The 20,688-nt window shown below is 36.8% G+C and overlaps 2 protein-coding genes across 3 annotated transcripts in view; one reads left to right on the top strand and one right to left on the bottom strand.

Annotated features, from left to right (window-relative positions):
* Positions 1 to 117: 117 nt before the first annotated feature.
* LOC109033615 (uncharacterized) lies at positions 118 to 10,771 on the top strand. Of its 2 annotated transcripts, none has more exons than XM_019046313.2 (9): positions 118 to 282; positions 1,498 to 1,605; positions 1,939 to 2,148; positions 2,642 to 2,898; positions 3,437 to 3,602; positions 4,193 to 4,262; positions 4,823 to 4,985; positions 5,613 to 5,774; positions 10,509 to 10,771. In XM_019046313.2, exons 1-9 carry the CDS (start codon positions 256 to 258, stop codon positions 10,531 to 10,533), a joined length of 1,188 nt encoding a protein of 395 aa, XP_018901858.1. In that variant the 5' UTR covers positions 118 to 255; the 3' UTR covers positions 10,534 to 10,771. The 2 variants fall into 2 exon arrangements, with proteins under 2 accessions (XP_018901858.1, XP_018901857.1); XM_019046312.2 differs by having other exon boundaries at positions 6,933 to 10,771.
* Positions 10,772 to 12,069: 1,298 nt separating this feature from the next.
* Wdr59 (WD repeat domain 59) overlaps positions 12,070 to 20,688 on the bottom strand; it is a 43,718-nt gene continuing 35,099 nt past the window's right edge. The window contains exon 21 of the mRNA XM_072299889.1: positions 12,070 to 19,517. The gene's annotated coding sequence lies outside the window, so the exon portion shown is untranslated. The remainder of the gene's footprint in view (positions 19,518 to 20,688) is intronic.

Raw genomic sequence — 20,688 nt, 5'->3', positions numbered from 1 at the left:
GGTTATGTTTGTTTACTATCGAATGAAGTCTCCGGAAAATCCCTGAAGATCGCAGCACTGCAGTTTTGTTTGGAAACTTAGTTGAGGAAAACCCCTGCAGAGTGCAGCAGTGAAGCACACGTTCGAAGCATCGTCTGGCGGAAGTCGCATAGTGGCGAGAAAGAACCCGCTTAATCTAGGTATTTTTCCGCAATTAAAAAAGTGTAATTTAACTCATTTCGAATTGCCATTGATATGGTCACGCATGTAATATGAATGACGGCTAAAGTTATTTACATTGAGGTACGTATATTCACTGCATTTCTTCGCCGCAAGGTCAGTAAAAGTTCGGTGCGTATCTGTAACAGTGCGTGGAATTTAATCAATACTTACCTCCCATCCGTGATGCGTTTACTGCTGCAGAGGGTTGCGATAAGGGTTGGGTGGACGCCAACCCCCGAATCTACGCAATGGACTGATACACATTATTTCAATCTTCGGCCCATGATATGAGGAACTGCAATTTGGTTTTAGATGCACCTTTATTCATAGGTAAAAGGGTTGAGGGCTGAAAAACGTAATTCACTGCCATTGTGCAATGCTGATCAAATTATTTATTCACCTACTTGAGTAATTGTTTTCCACGATATTACGCATTTGTCTGCATATAAAAAATAAGTTTTTAATTTCAATCTAGATAAGAACTAATAGCTCCACCTAATTTACCCCATTTTGAATAGGTACCTGTACTTTCCCTCCTTTATTTGCCAGCCAAGGTATGTACTAGGGTAGGTAAATTAAGCAAGTAAATTTCAGGTGCTGTCTCAAAAATTATCTGTTGAGGGAAGCTAAAGAAAATTGTTCCTACTCTTGAAATTGAGAAATTAACAAGTAACCCATGGTTGCACTTTTGCAATTGTATGGTGAAATTATTCCTTCTGTATTGGAGTGTTGTGCATGTTGTATATTCACTTATTGAAGGGGCTACTCTTATTGAGATTTTATTGCAAATTTATTTCTTTTACTCTTATTTTTTGCAAATGGCAATTCCATAGTTTAGAAATTTCATGTGCTTTTTCACTGAAAATTTTAGTTTTATTTTGAAAAAAATTCAAGATTTGTAGGTACCTAGACCCTTTTCACGAGCTATTCCTGAATGCAAAAATGCGAACTACCTATTTCATAAATGTGTTGATTTTTCAAAATTTTTTGAGAGTAGGTACAGTTGGTAACTTTTTTTTTTTTTTTTTTTTTTTTTTTTTTTTGAAAAGTATTGATTTTAAGAGCAGGTTCTGTATACAAACTTTTCCTTTACCTGAGTAGGTATACTTTGGGCACAAAAATGCTGCCATTTTTCATTAAAAAAAAGAAGAAAAAACCAGCATTGTTAATGTTAGAATTTAACTACAAGTAGGTACACTCAATAATTTTCAGCCCCTCTGTATCGAAGGGCCCCATTTACCTACTTGTATCGATGTTATTGAATGTTTGATGAGAAATACTTTACTTTCCTTTCAGGTACTTATCCTCGTTATTTTATCGTCAATCCCATGGCCGGGTCCACATATTTTCAAAATTTCTTGCCCAAGAGATAGTGCGTCGATCGTCAGGAAAGTTGTTCAGAAGGTAAGAAAAAAACTCTGCATGAATCCGCTTCTTGGGAGAAATTATATTTTTTAATTAGGCATTGTAGTGCGAGGGGGGTCCCAGGGCAAATAGGGCGACCTTTACCCTGGCCGTCTGTTCTTCAGTGTACCTATTCACTTTTTTTTGGTAGGGAGTCTCAGGTAACTTTTAACGATGCACTTCATCAAACTTTAACTCATAAAACCTACACATTGTATTATTAACGTAATATGCAAAAGTATTGTTCTAATGCATTTTTCCATTTTCCTGCGATTCATGTTGTACCTATTTATTACCATATAAGTGCTATGTAAATCTATTATTTTGTTTCAGAAATGGATTCCGACTTTAGACAAATATCAGGTGAAATTGCCACTAGAATGTCCTTTCCATCCTCAAAGAGATATTTTCTACCCTCAACAAGCTGCGAAGCGGCAATTTCGCACATCACAATGGACATGTGGTTTTTGCGGGAAGTCTTTCTTCGAAGAAAAATACCTAGACTTGCATTTCGATAACAGACATCGAAACCACATTAACATGGTGAGTAAGCATGTATTCTAAAATTTCTTGGAATTATGCAAATGCAAACTGAAAATGCAGAAAAAAAATTGTTTTTCTACAAGAGGGAACTGATCGCAGTTGAAGATTTTTCTCAGTCTTGCTTTGCTAACTTAGGTACGTCCTAGTGTACTTTTCACCCTTTTTTTTGCTGTCTTGAAAGAGGAACAGAGAGGCAGGCGGAGACATTAGGTAGGAAAAAGAACCAGTAAGCTGTCAATATCTACAGTGATCTCCGACCAGTCTGTCTCCCTCAAATGGCAAAAAAAAAACAACCAAAGGCTGGTCAAAGCACTGATACGCCGGTATTTTCAGTTACTTTTCCGGTCCAAGTTTGCTCCTGCTTTCAAAGATTCTCGATTGCAGCCTTTAAAGAAACCATCGATTGAAATATATTTGTAATAGTATCAATATATATTCACATTCGTTTTTATCTTTTTTCACTGATTTTTGTTTTTTCCACCGGCTATCGTAGGCTGAAGACGCAATCTGCCTTGCAGACTATTGTGACATGTTTCGTTGTGAAGTGATAGCAACACAGGAAGATGTCATGGACACCTCCACCAAAATGAACACGGACTTGGAAATCTGGCGAGAGGCGACATCTTATCACACAGCCCTGTCTTTAGTCGGACCACGAGATCTAGCAAAACTCACTACTCTTCGCTCAAATATTTTTACAACTCGCCAAACCCAATCAGCCCATGCATCTTCACACAATCTCTGTCATCGGTAGGAGAAAAGTATTGATCTATTGCTTAGTAGCTGATAAAATAATTAATATTTCTAACGGGCTAGTTCCATGGCCACTCTGCAAAATAACCTTTGGGAAGCTCAAAGCCCTTACTGGAGGTCAAATGATGTTAAACTCAATTGGTCGAATAGATGAAAAATTTTGAATGAAATATTCCAGAAACATCATATGTTTTATGCTTATATATAGATAGCAGCTCTTGCGCATGAGTGCAAAGAGTCATTTGCACCCAAGGAATTAGAAGAAGTACCTAAAAAGAGAAAGGACAGAGTCCGTCCACAATATAAAGTATCCATCTCATTTGAGTGGGAATGGATTACTTTATCAATCGTAAGATTTTTTTTCTTTATTTCTACAGATTACCCCTATTTTTATTTTATTTTTTTCCAATTTAATACTCAAAATCGGCTTGGGTTTTTTTTTAGTTTCATATGCTTATGTAATTTATTGAATGTTAGTTGTACCATGAACACATTACAATATTACATCATGCTCAATTTTGCTCTTCTCTTCCAGATCAGAAGCACCAGTCACTTTCGGTAAACCAGAAAACGCAACTGATTCATGTGGGAACAACTTAGTTGACTCCTCAAGACCTCAGAAGCAAACAGCGAGTGAGCTCCAAAAATTGAAAGCTAACTGTAAACCCGAACAACTCCTTAAATTACGCACAAGATGTGAGGTAAGATCGATTTTTACACAAATTATTTATCCAAAACATGAAATCAATGATGCCTTCTTCCTAAAAAAGCATCACTGCCACACATCCTAAAATGTTGATGGCTAAAGTTGAAAAATACGTAGGTAACTTTGATTATGGCATTGCAGGTTTACACTTATGATTTATTTTTTTTAAAAATACTGACAAACTTCTTTTCTTAGAATTTTCATCACTCACGCAAATAAATTCACAAAAAATTTCAAAGAGACCTTTGGTCAGAATCTATTGCTTCAAAATGATGGACGATATTTTGTATCGATATTGAAAGTAGATCCTAAACACATCTCGATAACAGTATTCCTAAATTTTCAAAATACTTTAAAGGAGAATGAGCTGACCTCTTCACCTGATATTTTTGCAAACTATTCTTCACACATCTAAAAAGAAAGTATCACAACAGTTTTTGCAAAATGATGATTAGTTTTCTTTTAAAAAACTAGGTATGCTAAAGCGACTACAATGTCACAAACCTAGATTAAGGAAGATCAGAAAGCAAAAATCTAACCCTTAGGTACTTACTAATCAAGAGACCAACATTTCTTTTTTGGCAGATGCTTGTTCGAGATTGCATAGCAGGACTGTTCGTGAGTCTATCCGTTCAAGACTTCAAGGATATTGAAGGTAATTTTAAGCAGCAGAAAATTTTCTGCTGTGTCCTTGAACTTAATTACAAAATTCAAAGCAAAATTAAGGTCCTCCTCACCGAGTCTTTGCACAATTGCTGGTTACATATATTAATATTTTATATTTTAATAGAAACGTTCAATTTTTTGGTTTTAAGAATTTTTCTCACGCTGAATTATTGATACGTTAAGTAGGTAATCTTTTATTTGACAATAACTTGTGGGTCTAAAAGTAAATATTTCAATTCATGCGTATTTAATTGAATGTGTAATGAACGAATGAGATGTAAATTATAATTACAGAGGACTGCACAGAAGGAGAGACAGAAAATGTTTAAACAAAATGAACAACCGCAATCAGTTTGTGATAGTGAACAACAGTTAAATATTCTCCATCTCAGAAATGAAAAGGGCGTTAGATGTTTCACCTTTCTCACGAAAAACTTCCTGAGAATTCAATAAGACAAAAAAAATCATTAAAAAATATGTGAAGATTTCATATTGAATTTGAATATTTCAAACGCATGATTGTTCAATTACTGTTCCATGAACCTTCAGAGGAGCTGAACCTTGGAGTGTGTTGGTACTTGACATGCGACCGATATTGGGAAGACAGCCAAAGTTTGTCACGGAAGTTTCCATGGGGTCTCATCACTGTGTGCATCATGGTGCTCTCACTAGCTCTCTGTCTTTGCTATTATGTCATTTGGGTCGTTTTTGAGTAAGTCTATTTCCACTCTAGAGCAATTTTTTGGGTAGACTCAGCTAAATGACCATTTAGAGTACACTAAACCTTTACGTATTACTGCATATCCTTTACTTTCAAAGGAGACTGCCCACGAGAAAAGAAACTTGATCGGTAAATATCCCACAGTAAAATTATAAGTAGAAGACATTGTAAGTAAGAGGGTTCTAAGAACATTCTATCACGGAAAAAGCAGAGAAAAGTCAAATTAAAAGAAATTGGGTGGAATTTTTGTTGGTTTGAAGTTTGCAGAACAAAAAAATTATTGCAGAAAAAGCTGTGGAAAAATTGGATTTAGAGCTTAGAATAGTCGAATCACATTGCAATATGCCCTTTGTTGGCGCAAAAATTAACTAAAGCATTTCCAACTGATTCTACGAGCAACCAGAGAGTATTTTCTGTCAAAAACTAAAATTCTGATTTTTTCCAACAACCTTGACAAAAATTGATTAATTTAACTAATATTTGCCTTCACGCGCTAGAGTTATTTTTATTGGGGACAATCATTTTTTATTTATAGTTTAATTTTAACTGATTTTAAACTTATTTAAAGTTAATTTTGAAATTAAATCTGATAACACTAACTGTTTGTATCTTCAACAGTTCTGATGATATGAGTATTGCGAGCACAAGTGTAACAGCTAGCTCCACACCCTCAAGTCACCCACACTATACCGAGGAATATTACACTCTATCTGATGATGGCCAGGGTGATTATATCTACGTCACTTACCCTCCTGATCTCAAACGTAAACTTCTCGAAAGGTAAGTCTTTCCACCTCTGCCACACTCAAATCTTCTTATAAAATTTTTCTGTCACCCTCATTCAGTCTCGTTTTACAGTTTGTATGAATGAAATATCAAGTTTGATAGAATAAGAACCTAGAGCCTGCAGAATTCTCTTTCTTAGATCTGAATCCTAAGGCTGAATGCCTTGAGTATCCATATAGATTTTGGGGTAGAGACTGATTACCTAGGAAAAAGAGATAGGTACTTTTTCTGTTGTTTAATATTAGCTTAGTTGCATATGCCACTAAATTAGAGTTTAAAGAATGAAGGTTTATCATCAGTGATAAGCTAACAGCCCAAAATTCGAAAATTTATTTGGACAAGACATTTCACATTGAGTATCAAGGGTAACATGCTACATAACGCGCTATGTGCCAGCAGCACTAGATTGGTGCAAATGACGTCCAGCATAGTGCTATGTTCTACGGCGGCTGTCATAGATAAAAATGTGAGTAACTTGAAACTAACTTCATGGCACTTCACCAAAAAAATGATATTAAAGAGCTAAAGGGATAAACATAAGCTAAGAAAAGATCACTTTAGAAAGATCAGATAAGATAAGAAAATATGGCTAAAAATGTAATATATTGATGATAAGTCTTCGAATAATCCTGAATAGTATAGTTCTTGGACTTTCAAGGTATGCATTAGTGATGAAATCATTTTTCAAGAAATTTATAGATTTTGGCATAATTATTAACTAGTTGATTGATAATTACCTTTCCTCTTAGCAGTGGAAAGCCGATATAAAATTTTCTTCACTTTGTTTGCTTGTGCCCTTTTAACGCATTAGGAATAATACCTCTTAAGTGACATTTTAGGAGAGAAAGAGTAAAAACCATAGTGGTTCCCTCTTGAAATTTTTAGTTATGAATCAGTAATGGATCCATTTAATTCTTTGAACAGTAGACGATGGATTTGATGCCAAAACAATTTTTCAGATAGTGCTACAATAGTATTTGGTTTATTGGCTGCCTTTCTGGTTTTCATTCAAAACAGTTTTTTTTTTTCTTCACCACATTGAGACTAGAAAAATAGACTTGCGAGGTACATATAGTTCCAGAAGCAAAAAAATCAAAATTGTCCTTTCCTCAAAGTTTTATGATCCGAATTCTGTTTTTTTCTTTGTTTTAGTTGTTATAATAGAACCACTCGGCTGTGATATCAGAAGAATCTCATTTATTTTTTTCTACATTAATGCACGGATCCCTAATTTTAAGTTCCAACTGTTACCATTACATACTTTATCATGTTTCAAGTAATTTTATGCATGTTGTGTCCATCTTATTTGTTCCAATAAAGTGCCAGGTGAAAGGTCAATTTAAAAAGGCAGTCCTGAACAGCTATGTTGACAGCAAAAACGGTCATTTTTTAAAGCTTTTTAGAGACCGTCTAAAACTCATTTGGAAAGGTTTAAAATACTTAGAATTTAATTCTTTGCATTGAGATAATCTACAAAAATAGCTGCTGTAATGCCTCTGGGTCTAAATTGAAGTTTTGTACAGCTACACACGTTTTCCAAGTATTTTGAGGAGAAATTCTCAAAGACTTGATCCAAACTACTGTCAGAGAGGAAAAAAAAAGGACCTGACACACATGAATCCAAAGTATCTTCTTTTTGCATGGTAGTTTTCATAAAACTAATACATACAGTTATTCGGCTTAATTCCTTTTTCTGAAATACACTTTTCCTATGATTTAGGATAAGTTCTCAGAAGTTGACTAATCCCCTAATACAATGAAAATAAGCACAACCTGTCATATAAATTTGCTAGTAATAAAATGAGAACTTTTGACGATGTGCGATGTGCCAATGAATGAGAATTAAAAAACTGTGAAAATCTCAAATTAGGTTCCAAGACATTAGGTCTGTTGAAAACTTCAGCTAGAACAAATACAAGATTTTGATCTAACAGAAAATGGTTCGAAAATCGCAATGAGCACAAGGGCAGAATTTGAAATTAGTCCCTTACCTTATAATCTGAGTAAGAAATCCGACCACTTTCGAGCGTTTGGCTTCAAAGAGGATACTACCACGAGGGCTCCTTCTACTTCTGGCGCAAACTGTAAGGTAAGGAGTTTATTACAATTTTGGCAAAAGTCCTTATCATAATTTTTAATTGTTGAGCCATTTTCTGTGAGAGACAACTCTTGTTCTACCTTCAGCTGCAGTTTACGATAGAACCACAAGACACCGGCAAGAAAAAAAGGTTCTAGAAACAGATAGAAGATTCATTAGATTGGCTTTCACAACTTTCTGTTCGATCTTAATTGAGTCTTTTTTAGACCAGTCGAGTCTCTCTGCATGTAACCTTTTGATGACAATCCTTTTTTCCTCAGATATATTTAGATAGTAGTATTTTTAATTGTAAGGGCACATGCATAGATATAGAATTGTTAGCATTTTTAATTTGAGTTCCTACAGTGATTGCCTATGTAGCGATCCTATTCAAAGCAGTCGTTAAGAAGCGAGTCTCAATTTATTTAATGTAACGTACATACAGCCACAAAGAATTACTTTTATGAGAGCATATTTCATCTTGGTGGAAACAGTACTTTTTTTTTGCTAAAAAAATGTTACCATATAAGTCCAATCATTTTCATAGCAATATTATAGCTCAGTTCATTTAAGTAGGCGTTGATTTACGTCTTGCGTATGGGTTAGTCTGCAGAGCACCCTGTTTCCATCATTTTCGAGACTTCATAGGTTGATTTTTTTTTGAAGAATTCGTAAGAAAGTGAACATACAAAGCTGACGTTTCAATTTGCAGCACATGATCAAAATTCAGCCTGATCAGCAGAAAAATTATTGTTCCACTTTAATGTTAAATTTTTTGGTCTGGTAAGTTCTGACTAACCGAATAAAAATTTCACATGTGAGGAATTATTATTCGACTAGAAATCGAAGGTTCAGAAAATAAAAACCTATGGGAGTAATCCTCATGTAATGAACACTAGGCAAGAGGTTCTAGCTATCTGGACAAGCATATTACTTTTGTCGTATCAAAACAGACCCAAAGATACGGTATCCTATCACTTTAAATTACTTAAAGAATGATGGAAACTCAACTATTTAAGCAAAGTTAGAACAAATTACAGTCTATGTAGAGAGCAGAAAAAAAAAATTAAATTTCGTTAACATCAATGATAAAATTGACCAAAAAAAACATATTACATAGTTCTGCTCCGCTCTTACCGTTTTATTTTACTTTTTTTTCCTCTAAAGCACATTTAATTTCAACATAATTTATACTCAAAAATAATCTACCAAGCTTGAAAAGTTTTTACTTCCTCTTGCATAATTTTTTTACCAAGGCAACGAACATGTTTATTTTCATTGCCAAAGTCCATAGAAAATGTATCTGCTTAACTTTTTTATGCCCCCTCCCCCATAGATTTACTGTATCCAGTTACTAGAAGTAGTATTACACATGTCTGTAGAAAAATGCTTGTAGGGAATGCCTGTGTATAGCGCTTCTGATAGTCAAAACTTTTGGCGAATGAAAGGAAAGCTAAAATATGATAACTCAATTCCATATTACATTCTATCTATTTGCATTATTTGTAACTTTATTCATATTACTTGAATGGTAGCTTTTTATTTTCTTACTTGGATCGACAACTCAGTTTCCTCTCTCCGGGCATCTCAATCATTTTTCTACAGAAGTAGACATTTCCAGCCGTTTTATATACAGCACAAATTTTGAAAGTAGATTTTTTACCACTCTTCACTCATTAACGTACAAAAAATTTCCGTCAAAATATTCTGAAAGTAAACTCTGAAGATAGAAAAAGGGTTTTTGTTTCTTTATCAAAATTAATTTTCATAGATAAGTTAGGGGATTAATTAGGGGGTAGTTAAGTCGAGGAGGTGAGAGACCTGTGGTTCTTGACACCAAAAATGGCATTTGACTTTTTCAACCGTCTCCATCCCTCTTTCCTAACTTTCCAGTCAAACGGGAAGAGATCGCTCCCTCGGTTCATCATACATATATAAGCCTCAAAATGCAAATGAATTCATGCTTGGCTAGGTTTGTATACATTAACTTAGAAAGGGGTAACTTAATCCCCCTAGAAAGTTTGTGACCATACGCTGAGGCTCAATACCACCGCACTCCTGAAAACAGTAAAGAAGGTGGAGTAAGTTACTGGGAATATGTACAGATTATTTTTGTTGTGTGACATTTGAATGTCGGTAGGATTCAGATAATTAGGACTATAATTTTCCTGATGGGTCCTATTTGAGTTATAGACGAAATGAAACAATGTGATTGGACGTAAACATTAATGCTGCTAACAATGAACCCTTGATTGATTTACCTGAGTATCTCTTTCAGTGAATTTGTGTAAAACTAGGTGAATTTGTATGAACACTTTCAGAATATTCAGACGTCCTAAAAAGAAACCGATCCTTTTGGTGCATTGACCCATTCACATTGTCCTCCTTTTACTTCGCACATGGGAATACTCACGACAGGAAAATAAAATTAAATCAAACGAGAAAGAACTGATTTGGCATAGAGCAGAGAGGAAAAATAGAGTAATGTCAGGATATGGTTTGGCAGAAAATGGAATGAATTTTCAGTTCTGACGGCAGAAAAAGATGACTTCTGTAGTTAAAAGTAAAAAACGCAGTTTAGTGTGAGGCTCAATTGAGTGCTTGGCACGGTTAATTTCTTGCAGTTGAGAAAATCAATTTCTTTTTTGCAGCCTGGAATCAAGCCAGCAACTTTGAAATTATGAAAAAGTTAGAGTTAAGTCAATTGTGTTCTAAGTAGGTAAGTCAATTTCAAGCACAAAAATGTAAAATTGCGCACAATGTAATGCAAAGCAACTAAATACTGATGTTTTTCGAGTTCCTAGGAACTCAAATATTTCTGGACTAGGAATTGATTGTTTTTTATCGATGTATTTGAGTGATTTTGTCATCCTGTCATCACTTGAAAATAAAAGTCAATTGCTCTACTGGGAAAGTTCAGTGTTGTTTGATTTCAATTTACATAGAATGGTACTTCGTGGTAAGGTCTGAGTGAAACTCTTACATGCATCAGGGATTTGTGATTCAAGTACTATTACCAACTTATGTAAAATTTTGCAAGAAACACAATGGTGCCACTAGTCTTTTTCTGAAGCTCAAAAAAAATGTGGAAATTGAAGCCATGATGAAGGTAGTTTCTTACGCTACACTCAGAGTCCACCTCTACATCCAGTCAGACTCTCCATTCACAGATAGGAAGTAAATACATTAGCAGGGTTGCCACTTTGTTCAGAGACTCACAAGCTGGATAATTGACAACTCCGTTAATTTGTTTTTTCCCTATCTGTCCGCATATAGTTGAGCAGATACAAAGGTTGACTTTCAGTGTAGCATCAGCAATCCCCTCCTTAACAGGCTGAACTTTAAGAGCTTTTTTTTATAGCTTGGGAGTTTGTTTCAACAAAAACCAATGGCATCGTTGCGTTTCTCGCGAAATTTTACACAATACTAAAATTCAAATCCCTGGCACATGTAAGAGCTCCATCGTGGCACTAGATATAAAATACATTTTGTTGTGATGAACTGCTATTTCTGGTTCTTTCGAAATAACGTAAGTGCTTATAGTTTTCCTATGCAGATAGGCTCTTTCATAGATGATCCAGAGACTGTAGTTCCTCAGCATAAAATGCAGTTCATTTCTCGATGATATATTTCCATGAAACTTGGAAAATGCAGTGGAATCCAAGAAGTACTCATCATGTAAATGACATTATCTGTTTTTTATTAAGTACATCAAAGAAAATGCAAAGAGTGATCTCTCTTTGACGAGGAGAAGTTTCAGAACTGAGCTTTTGCTGAGAATTTCAATAAAGGAATGAATAGATACTATGGTACCATAATCTATATCTGGTGCACTAGACTATTCTCCCTCTTAAATTTGCAGTGGCGTGGCGTGATTTGCGATAAATCGATTGATTCGCTATTTAAACCTATAAAAAAAGATCGACAGGCAGGGTGTTCGCAGTGAACACATTAATAATCGGTACTTTACTATAGTTTCAAATGGGAAAATTTCGGCAATCGATCATTCACGCTTTGCCACTGCAAACTTGCTAACATATGATTGTTGGTCCGGCGTCAACGGACTTCTTGAGAATGGATATGAGTAGTGCAAGAGTGATGAACGATCCAGTTCTATAATCCCGAAAATGTTAAGTTGAAATATTACGATCCTGCATGAGGAAACTATGAATAAGAGTAATACATACGTATAAGGAAATTGGTAAAAATACCGAATTTTTAAGATTTTTATTTTATTTAATTTGTCACAACAACAAATTTATTCAACTAATTTGATATTAAAAATAAATTAATACTGATTAACTAAAGTCAGAACATGTATGAAAATTCATTTTTATCCATTTGTGGTACATTTATCGAAGTTGAGGAGAAAAGACAATCAGGGAATACTAAAAACTAATTGATCAAAAACGACCCGATAAAACAAAAAATAAATTATTAAATCATTTTAAAAAAGTAATGAATTAAAAAAAAAAAATCGATAGAAGGAAACAAGGAACAATTTGGGTTACATATTTACAATATGATTGCTGCAAATGAAATCAAATATTGCTTGGGATAGGGATAGGTAATGTAAAATTTTAAAAAAATTTCAATTCAGTACTTAGGTTGCGAGTCAGTTTTGCGGAGAGTAATTACAATTATCTAGACAAGCTTCAATAATTGATTTTTTTAAATACCAAAATTGGCGGACTTCGGAGTAGACAGTCCAGTAAAGAACCCCGCACAGAGCATGGGGTCAGCGGCTCTCGATGAAAGTCGATGAAACTTTAATAGATTGATATAAAGTTAATAATTAAGGGAAAGCCAAAAAATTAGCTAATTTTTGCGAGTAGAAGCCGAGCAATTCGCGATTGAATCCGGACTATTTTCTATCATGCCGCAGCATGGCGGAAGCATTCTAATATTTAATGGGCAGCATGTAAATATTGTTAATATTAAATAATATTTAATTATATTTTTTTATTGTTCTAGTCCATAATTTTTGAAGGGATTCAATCCGTGTATACACTCTGCGTAGTGAGGATAAGTCGATTTTGTGTTCCTCATTTATAAAAAAATGTGATTTTCTTATTTTTTCCATTCATACATATGTAGATATACGCTTTGCGCATACCTACTGCATTTGCCAATTTTCATCAATTATTTTTCCTGTGATCATCAATTATTCATCAATTATTTTCGTTTCATCGATTATTTTTCCTGTGTGTGTGTGTGTGTGTGAGAGGGTGAGGGAGGGTGTGTGTGTGTGTGTGTTATTTGTATAATTAGTAATTTTTATCGAGCCATCTCTAGCGGCATCGCTAAATATTAATCATTTATGGCTTACCAAGGTGCTGTGCAGTACCTACGATGCTTTACTTGCAATCGCCAATTAGTCAGAAATGCTGGGGAAGTGAAACTGAATCTGAATAATGACGAGTTCAAACAGCAAATAGCATCTTCTCGACGAGAATAGTTAGGTTTCCCGCCCTTGGAGCCCGACGATACATCTAGAATTTGTTTTAATTGCAATGTCTCAATTCGTGAGGAGATGAGTTCGATTGAGGCAGATCCGCGTTGTCTTCGGCTAAATGTTTTACGGGGCGCTCAAAGAACTCGTTGCGTTTTATGCCCACTTGAACTTGGAGTAACGCGGCTCTCCATTGACGGTCGTGTCAATATTTTTGTAAATAAATATATTTACATACCTGAAGGGGCCAGATCATGCCCTAATCACTTGGACGAATACGGTTTTATTTTAGAAGATTTTGTGCCCCAATTAGTGTACGTAAATCGGCCTTACGTGATCCAAGGAGATCAGTTGCGATCATTTATGCAAGGTCTCCGAAAAGCAGCAAATGCTGCTGCCAAAATAAGCGTCGATGAAAATTCTTATTCTGATGATGACTTTACCGTCCTCACTCGAACTACAAAACAGCAATTTGAGAACTTGTATACTTACGGCGACCCAATCCCAATTCAAGTGAAAAATGCAAATTATGTCAGGAACGTCAGTCAGAAGGATTTGTTAATTTTTCTTTGCAAAATGACCTATGACCTCGCTTTGGCGTTCAGAGTCCTTGGAAGTCATATTTCGGCTCCAGATCTGTCTCAGCTGTTTCAGGTGAGGGAGGTCAACTACTCCCTGAGAGTTGCCCGTCCTTTATTTGACAACCCCGCTAGGACTTCTTACCGTTTCCACTCGGTGGTTGTCAGAGTAAAGAGGCGGTGGAACCTACTGTCGCCTGGGCTAGCTGATGCAAGTCTGGAGACGAACCTGTTTAAGTCTAGGGTCAAGGACTACGTTTTGAAATACTATGTTCCCTATTAGTTATATTCATTGTATTGTACTTTTGTTTGTTTTGTTTTATTTGTCAGTAGAGTCTATCATTTGTTCAGCTGTTTTGCTCTTTTTTGTTAATTACTTTTGTAATTGGGCAACTTGCCCGTTTTGTATAATAAACAAAATGAGACATAGTCTTTCTGATGATTTTTTGCGAGTGATTTTTCGTATTTCAACGCGTCAAGCAGTAAGTGTTATCATTAGTAAAGTTCGTCAATCACTGATGCTGAGATTTGTCCCTGAAAATATAGAATTTTCCTCAATTACCAGGGAAAAATACATAAATTGCCACTTCACCTCCTTCGCAAACGTCTACCAGACCAACCGCGCATGAGAACACATGGGTACACATGATGTTGTGTGCGCATTCATTTTTTATAAAACCAGAATACAGTAACGTTAGCGCAACATGGAAAATTCTTCATCGTGTTCCAGTTTTGACGAAAGTGCGTGTTTAAACGAATTATTCGGGCAAAGAAGTGAAAGTCCATTCAGCGACTATGTCTTCGCAGAAAACCATGGATCAATTTACGAAGCCGAAAGTAGTGAAAAAGAAGAAGGGTCCCTCTTCAGTCTCCTTCAAGGACTCGACGGAGGAGATTATGATTGTGGAAGCGGATGTTCATCAGGAGGAGAAAGAAACGTCCCCCCCGCCGATGCCGAATACCCAAAATTTTCTGGAGGAGGAAGTAGAAGCGGTTCCACCTCCGAAGAAAATCAATCAAGTAAGTTTGGACGATCTTCAAGGATGTCCACTGACTCTACTGATACAAGAAGCATGCGAACTGACAGACATGGGTTTGATGCCGTTACTGCGGACGTTCGAGGAAGTAACAACATATCTGGAAACGAACCCGGACCCAGCCGACGATCAGATGGAATACAAATGGACCGTTATCCATTTGTTAGTGAAGAAAGTGATAAAAGAAAATTATTCGCCGCGTCAATTAAGAACGATTGGCATAGACTCTTTGTTTCCGCACCTCCTAAATCGCGAATTATCCACGATGTTTATTTCTCTGGTAATTGGGAGCGGGATGAAAAGGGCGTTCTTACGTTCTTACACAACCCCTCCCAAAAAACCACCAACAGTATCATCGGTACACACGGACGACACATCCACGTCGTCCATGTGTGCCAATACAAAAAGAGTACATGCAATTGCGGAATCACCAACCGAATCAGACGACGATTCAGAGGAAGCCGTATTCGGCAGGTATACAAAGCGCAAACGTTCAACCCAGCAAGATGGGATAATCTCGCAGAATATCTCATACAAAAAGAAGGGTCGAAGAAGGGGGGGAATTTTATTCTTTATTACGATCTGTCCAAGTTTTGGAACTTTTAATTTTGCATCAGTACGGTGAAAATGCAACAACATTTTTACAAGTTTTACTGGCCATATTAGACAAGGAGTACATGAAAAGGCATGTGGGCATGGGTGTGGGTTCACATGGGTTTATCGCGTCTAATTCAGTTAATCTCATAACCCCACCCCTGACACCCCTAAAGCACTTGTACATGTCGACGGGACATACTGATACATGTGCAAAAGCAGTAATTTCAAAACATTGCGACAATCATACTGCGTCCATAAACATAGTCATCTTGCTAAACCAGTATTAATTGTAGCTCCAGATGGTTATATTCTTTGTATCCAGGGTCCCTACTTCTCTGACAGCAAGAACAACGATGCCAAGTTATTACTCAATGAATTTAATATTGATGAAGAGATGAGAGGTTGGTTTCAGGAAGGTGATATTTTTATTGTAGATCGTGGGTACAGAGATGCTGTCCCTATGCTTAATGAGAGACATATGAAAGTTATTATGCCAAACCTTTTGGACAGAGGCCAGCGACAGTTTTCAATAGAAGAGGCAAATGAATCTCGGCTAGTCACTAAGACTAGATGGGTTGTGGAAACTCGAAATGGCCATATAAAGTCGACTTTTAAATTCCTTGACCAAAAGTTTCAAATGCAGCACAATTCTAATCTCGGAGATTTTTATCGCATTGCAGGGGGTATTGTTAATAAACAAGCAAAGGGCAATCAGATATTGTAATGACCATTGGGGATACAGTTTATATATTTGAATTGAAGATGGATGACAATCTAGAGAATTCACTTTACGAATGCAAAGAAAAATACCTTCCTACATTCCTACACGGGTCGGCAGAAAACGTGGCGTGCTTTGGAATGAAATTCCATCGGACTGGAGATGTTACTAGCTTTGGAGTGGCAATATTTTCAAGAACAGGCAAGGTACAAACAGAGGTCGGTGAAATCAAGTTACCTACTTCATTCAACAAGACAGAAGCGCAAGATATAACTTACCTAGTGAACAAGTTCCGGGAAAACCACGTACATTCTACAATTCAACCTGATGAACTCTTGGAATTTTTCCAACAGATTGCGTGTGAACAAGTAACTGCAATGAAACTTGTCGATAAATTTACAAATGATAAACTGACATTTTGTCTTCTCTTGGACGAAACGAGGAAAATGTTACCTGAATCCTATGATAACTTGAAAGGCGTAATACATCGCCTTCTAAACCAATTAAAATTCTCACCAAAAACGAAGCAAATAATTAATAAAAAAGTTGACTTAAAAAATATTTTAAGAAAGCGATTTTTATTGGAGTTTCTGTAATGGTATTTCATACAAGCAGACCCTGAGTATCGCGGGTTAACCTTTAACTTAGAAACTTATAATCTCCGCAACCTCTTTTGATTTGGGTTCTTCTCCAACAAACATCTATTCAATGCCCTTATCCTACCTCTGCTAGACTTCGGTGTTCAGTTCTGGCTAAATTCAAGAACAGAGAGAGTACTGAACGTAATATCAAACAAAGCAGTTAGGACAACATTTGGACTTCTCAACTCTTCTCCGAACAATACAATATACACTGAAACGGGTATCCTACCACCATTACTAAGAGCCCAAACTGTAACAGACAAATATATTCTCAAAACAAGCAATTTCAACAATACCTCTAAGGCCCTTTCACTCGCCAAGATAGAGAGCCTTAACGATATCCCAGGGATCTGGAACAATAAATTCCCGTCGCTACTAACCAGACAACTAGGAGCTCTATCAACAATCAGAAAGCAAATCTTGGCAACTGAAGAAACAAAATTCGATAAATTCAACCTCCCAGTTCCAGAAATATCAATAAAACTCCCTATTACAAAAAAAGGAGACCTGACAAACCAATCAATATTTGCACAATTCAAAGATGAACATTCTGATAGCCTATTCTTCTACACAGATGGTAGCAAAACTAAAGATTATACCACAGGAGCAGTAATCAGCCAGGACATTGCTGTCAAGAGAACATTCATCCTGAATAAAGACAGAACAATTATGAGTGCGGAACTGAAAGCTATCAGAGAAAGCCTCAACCTAACCTCCCTATACAACGTAAGAAAAGCAGTAATATGCACAGATTCACTAATTTCAATTACACTTCTTTCACAAAAGGATACAATCACGGACAACTTGGAATTAGAAGAAGTTCATCATTTCCTCGCCCAAAATAAAGACTTAATATTGACATGGACCCCAGGTCATGAGAATATCGCAGGCAATGAGTTGGCTGACAAACAAACCAAAGACCTCCGTAACGCCACAGACTACTCAAAAGAATTAATCCATTACTCTAACTACCAACGACTAACCAAAAGTTCAGTATTGCAACTTGCTTTAGTTTGATGAACTGTCATTGCAAAATGGTGAAGTGGTCGTGGACGAAAATGTAAACAAAGCCGAGGAGAATGGAAAAGAGTATCAGCTGACCGAGCCGAAACAGCCAATTAACGGGCGCAGATGAACGCGAAACCATAGCAACGACAACGGAAGATTCCAATAAATTCGAATTTTCCTGCCACTGCCCCACTCCGATTCGCGCCCCCCTAGAATTTTCTTTCCGCCCTTCGCCCTTCCGTCCTTTCGGCTTCTACTCGCAAAAGTGAGCTAATTTTTTGGCTTTCCCTTAGTTATGAACTTTATATCAATCTATTAAAGTTTCATCGACTTTCATTGAGAGCCGCTGACCCCATGCTCTGTGTGGGGGTCTTTCAATTTGACAACTTGTTAACCCCAAACGAATTTCCATTATGCTGGCTCATACAGCAATAATCGTCCAAGTTGAGGAGTGCAGATAAAATAATTCTCTTGTCATATTTTTCGCTCAGAATTAGTAAACACATAAGTCTACATGAGCGAAAGTGACTAGCTAAAACTGAGTCACTGATTTTGGTTGAGTTCAGGTTTGGTTCAATCAGTAGTCAGCCATTTCAATAAAAAAGGATGTTGCTTTTAGAAGGAATCCACAAACGGCAGTGCTACCGTAACATATCGATGGTGAAACTGCCAATGAATTCCCTTAGGGAAAACGACTAAATGTCATTTCTTGGAAACTTTAGTGATTTTCTTCTCTAAGTGAAAATGTTCAAGGAAAAGTTCAAGCCATGATGTTGGTCTAGTCTCCTTAGAAAAAATAAAATTCATTTAGGAATAGAGCTTTTGAAACACCGCAACCGAGATACGAATTTTTGCAGTTTCACCATTGATGTGTCCTTGGATACATGCATGCATATTTTGATTATGATCAGAGTTAACTTTGTATCTTCTCCCCAGGGAGGTACAGGATCCAATCCTTACAAAGTCTATTTGATTTCGTTTAGACTGAGGACTTATGTGATTTCATGGATGTGAGATGCGTTTTAACTGTCATCTTAATTTACGTCAAAGATGAAAAAATGTTGACTTTAAGATTGCACTGTACAGACTGAGTGGCTGATTAGCGTATTCCATTTTGGCTGTTTATACTTATGGCTTGCACATGAGCACGCCCTAATGCAGAAAACATCTAATACAACATGGAAACTTTTCTTGTTTGTGGACATATTGGGTGGTAATGAATTCTTGAATTGAAAAAAGAACCCAACTGAACATTCGATTTACAAACTGTTGCTCAGTATTCGTATTGAATTGAAACACAGTTATGAAAAATTAGGCAATGAATATGGATAGAAACCTCAAAGACGTTGGTCATATTCTTGAAGTTTTCGGTAAAGAACCTTTCAGCAATATCAATTTTCAGAATACAGAGTACCCTGCTACAGGGACTTCGAATTTTGGAGCTTCAATTCACAAAGTTTCTTACACAAAACATGAATCAATGCTTGATGCTCCACCATCTCCAACTTGTTTGGAAGTGCTTATTAATAATTAACCTGTCAAAATAGAGTTAGATACCGGTAGTGCTTGTTCAGTTCAAAATGCAATCAGATCTTTGAGTTGCTTTTGTTTATTTTGTCTCAATTCACCCTGGAATATGCCAAGAAAACATCAAAAGGAGCTGCAAGAGATAAAGTACACAAATAGGAAGGAGAAAATATGTTTTTTGAGCCAAACAAAACAAGGTTGCCCGAAAATTTAGATAATGAAATTCCCTGACCTTTTCCGGAAATATTTTGGTATAATTCTGACAAACGACAATATGTCCGTGTGCACCGATGATTTTGAAATAATAGATCTTTTTTGTGGGTTCCCCCGGTCTTGCCTTGACGCACACATGTGAGCTGAAAGTCCTTTGTGTCAGAGGCTGCAAGAACATCCTGATCAGTTACTCCCCGATAATGTTCATATATTAGGTGACTCTGCTTACCCTGTAACTCCTAGAGTGGTGACACCGTTTAAAAATGATGGGCACTTGACTCCAGAACAGAAGTATTAACTCACTAAAGGCGAAACTATACTAGAAAATCAAGTAAAACTGGTCAAGTAAAGCCAGCAACCTCTGAGACTCTAATACAGCTCCTCGTTTAGTTCAGCTTGCCTCTGCTCTTGCAACGTATTAGCGCAGACGGACCAAGCCACTACTCGATTCTACCTTGCTTCCTTCCATTCACCTTTCACCTTGCCAAGTCGCCGCCTCCGACACCAGTTTGTGCTTGCACACTCCAAGCTAGGAATGGCATTGGCTCCCTAGTCATCCCCCCGGTCGCCGCCTCCGACACCGGTTTGTGCTTTGCACACTCCAAGCTAGGAATGGCACGGGATTGTCCATCCACCATCCTTGTGCAAGGTTAAATTTTTGGAAGGGAGTCCGGTTTCCGGCTCCCACCCCCCTTATTGTCGCCCTCCACTCGCCCATTAGTTTGCCATAGCCCCGCCCGCCATTTTTTGTATTTGTAGTTAAATTCAGTTTGTCATCTTGATTTTGTCAGTTTCAATAAATGCACTCCTTTTGAGAGCTTCCGATGATGGATTTCACGCGCCATTAGATGTTCATCTTTTTCGTGGTCTGAGGAAACTCCAAAAAGCCCATAAGGCGTTTGGTACATCCCCCCTGTTAGAATTTCTGTAATTTCAGACATCGCGCAGCAGCGCAATAGAAGGAGAATATGCAATGTTGCAGTTTTGTGGACGTGGTTGCTAGCGCGCTCCACTTCGTTAGTCGTTTGAATACCGCAGTATGTGACGCCTCGGTCCAACA

This window comes from Bemisia tabaci, chromosome 4 (assembly GCF_918797505.1).
Source record: "Bemisia tabaci chromosome 4, PGI_BMITA_v3".
Taxonomy (NCBI): Eukaryota; Metazoa; Arthropoda; class Insecta; order Hemiptera; family Aleyrodidae; genus Bemisia; species Bemisia tabaci.
The sequence above is the reverse complement of the archived record's forward strand: the minus strand, read 5'-3'. Positions and strand labels throughout refer to the sequence as shown.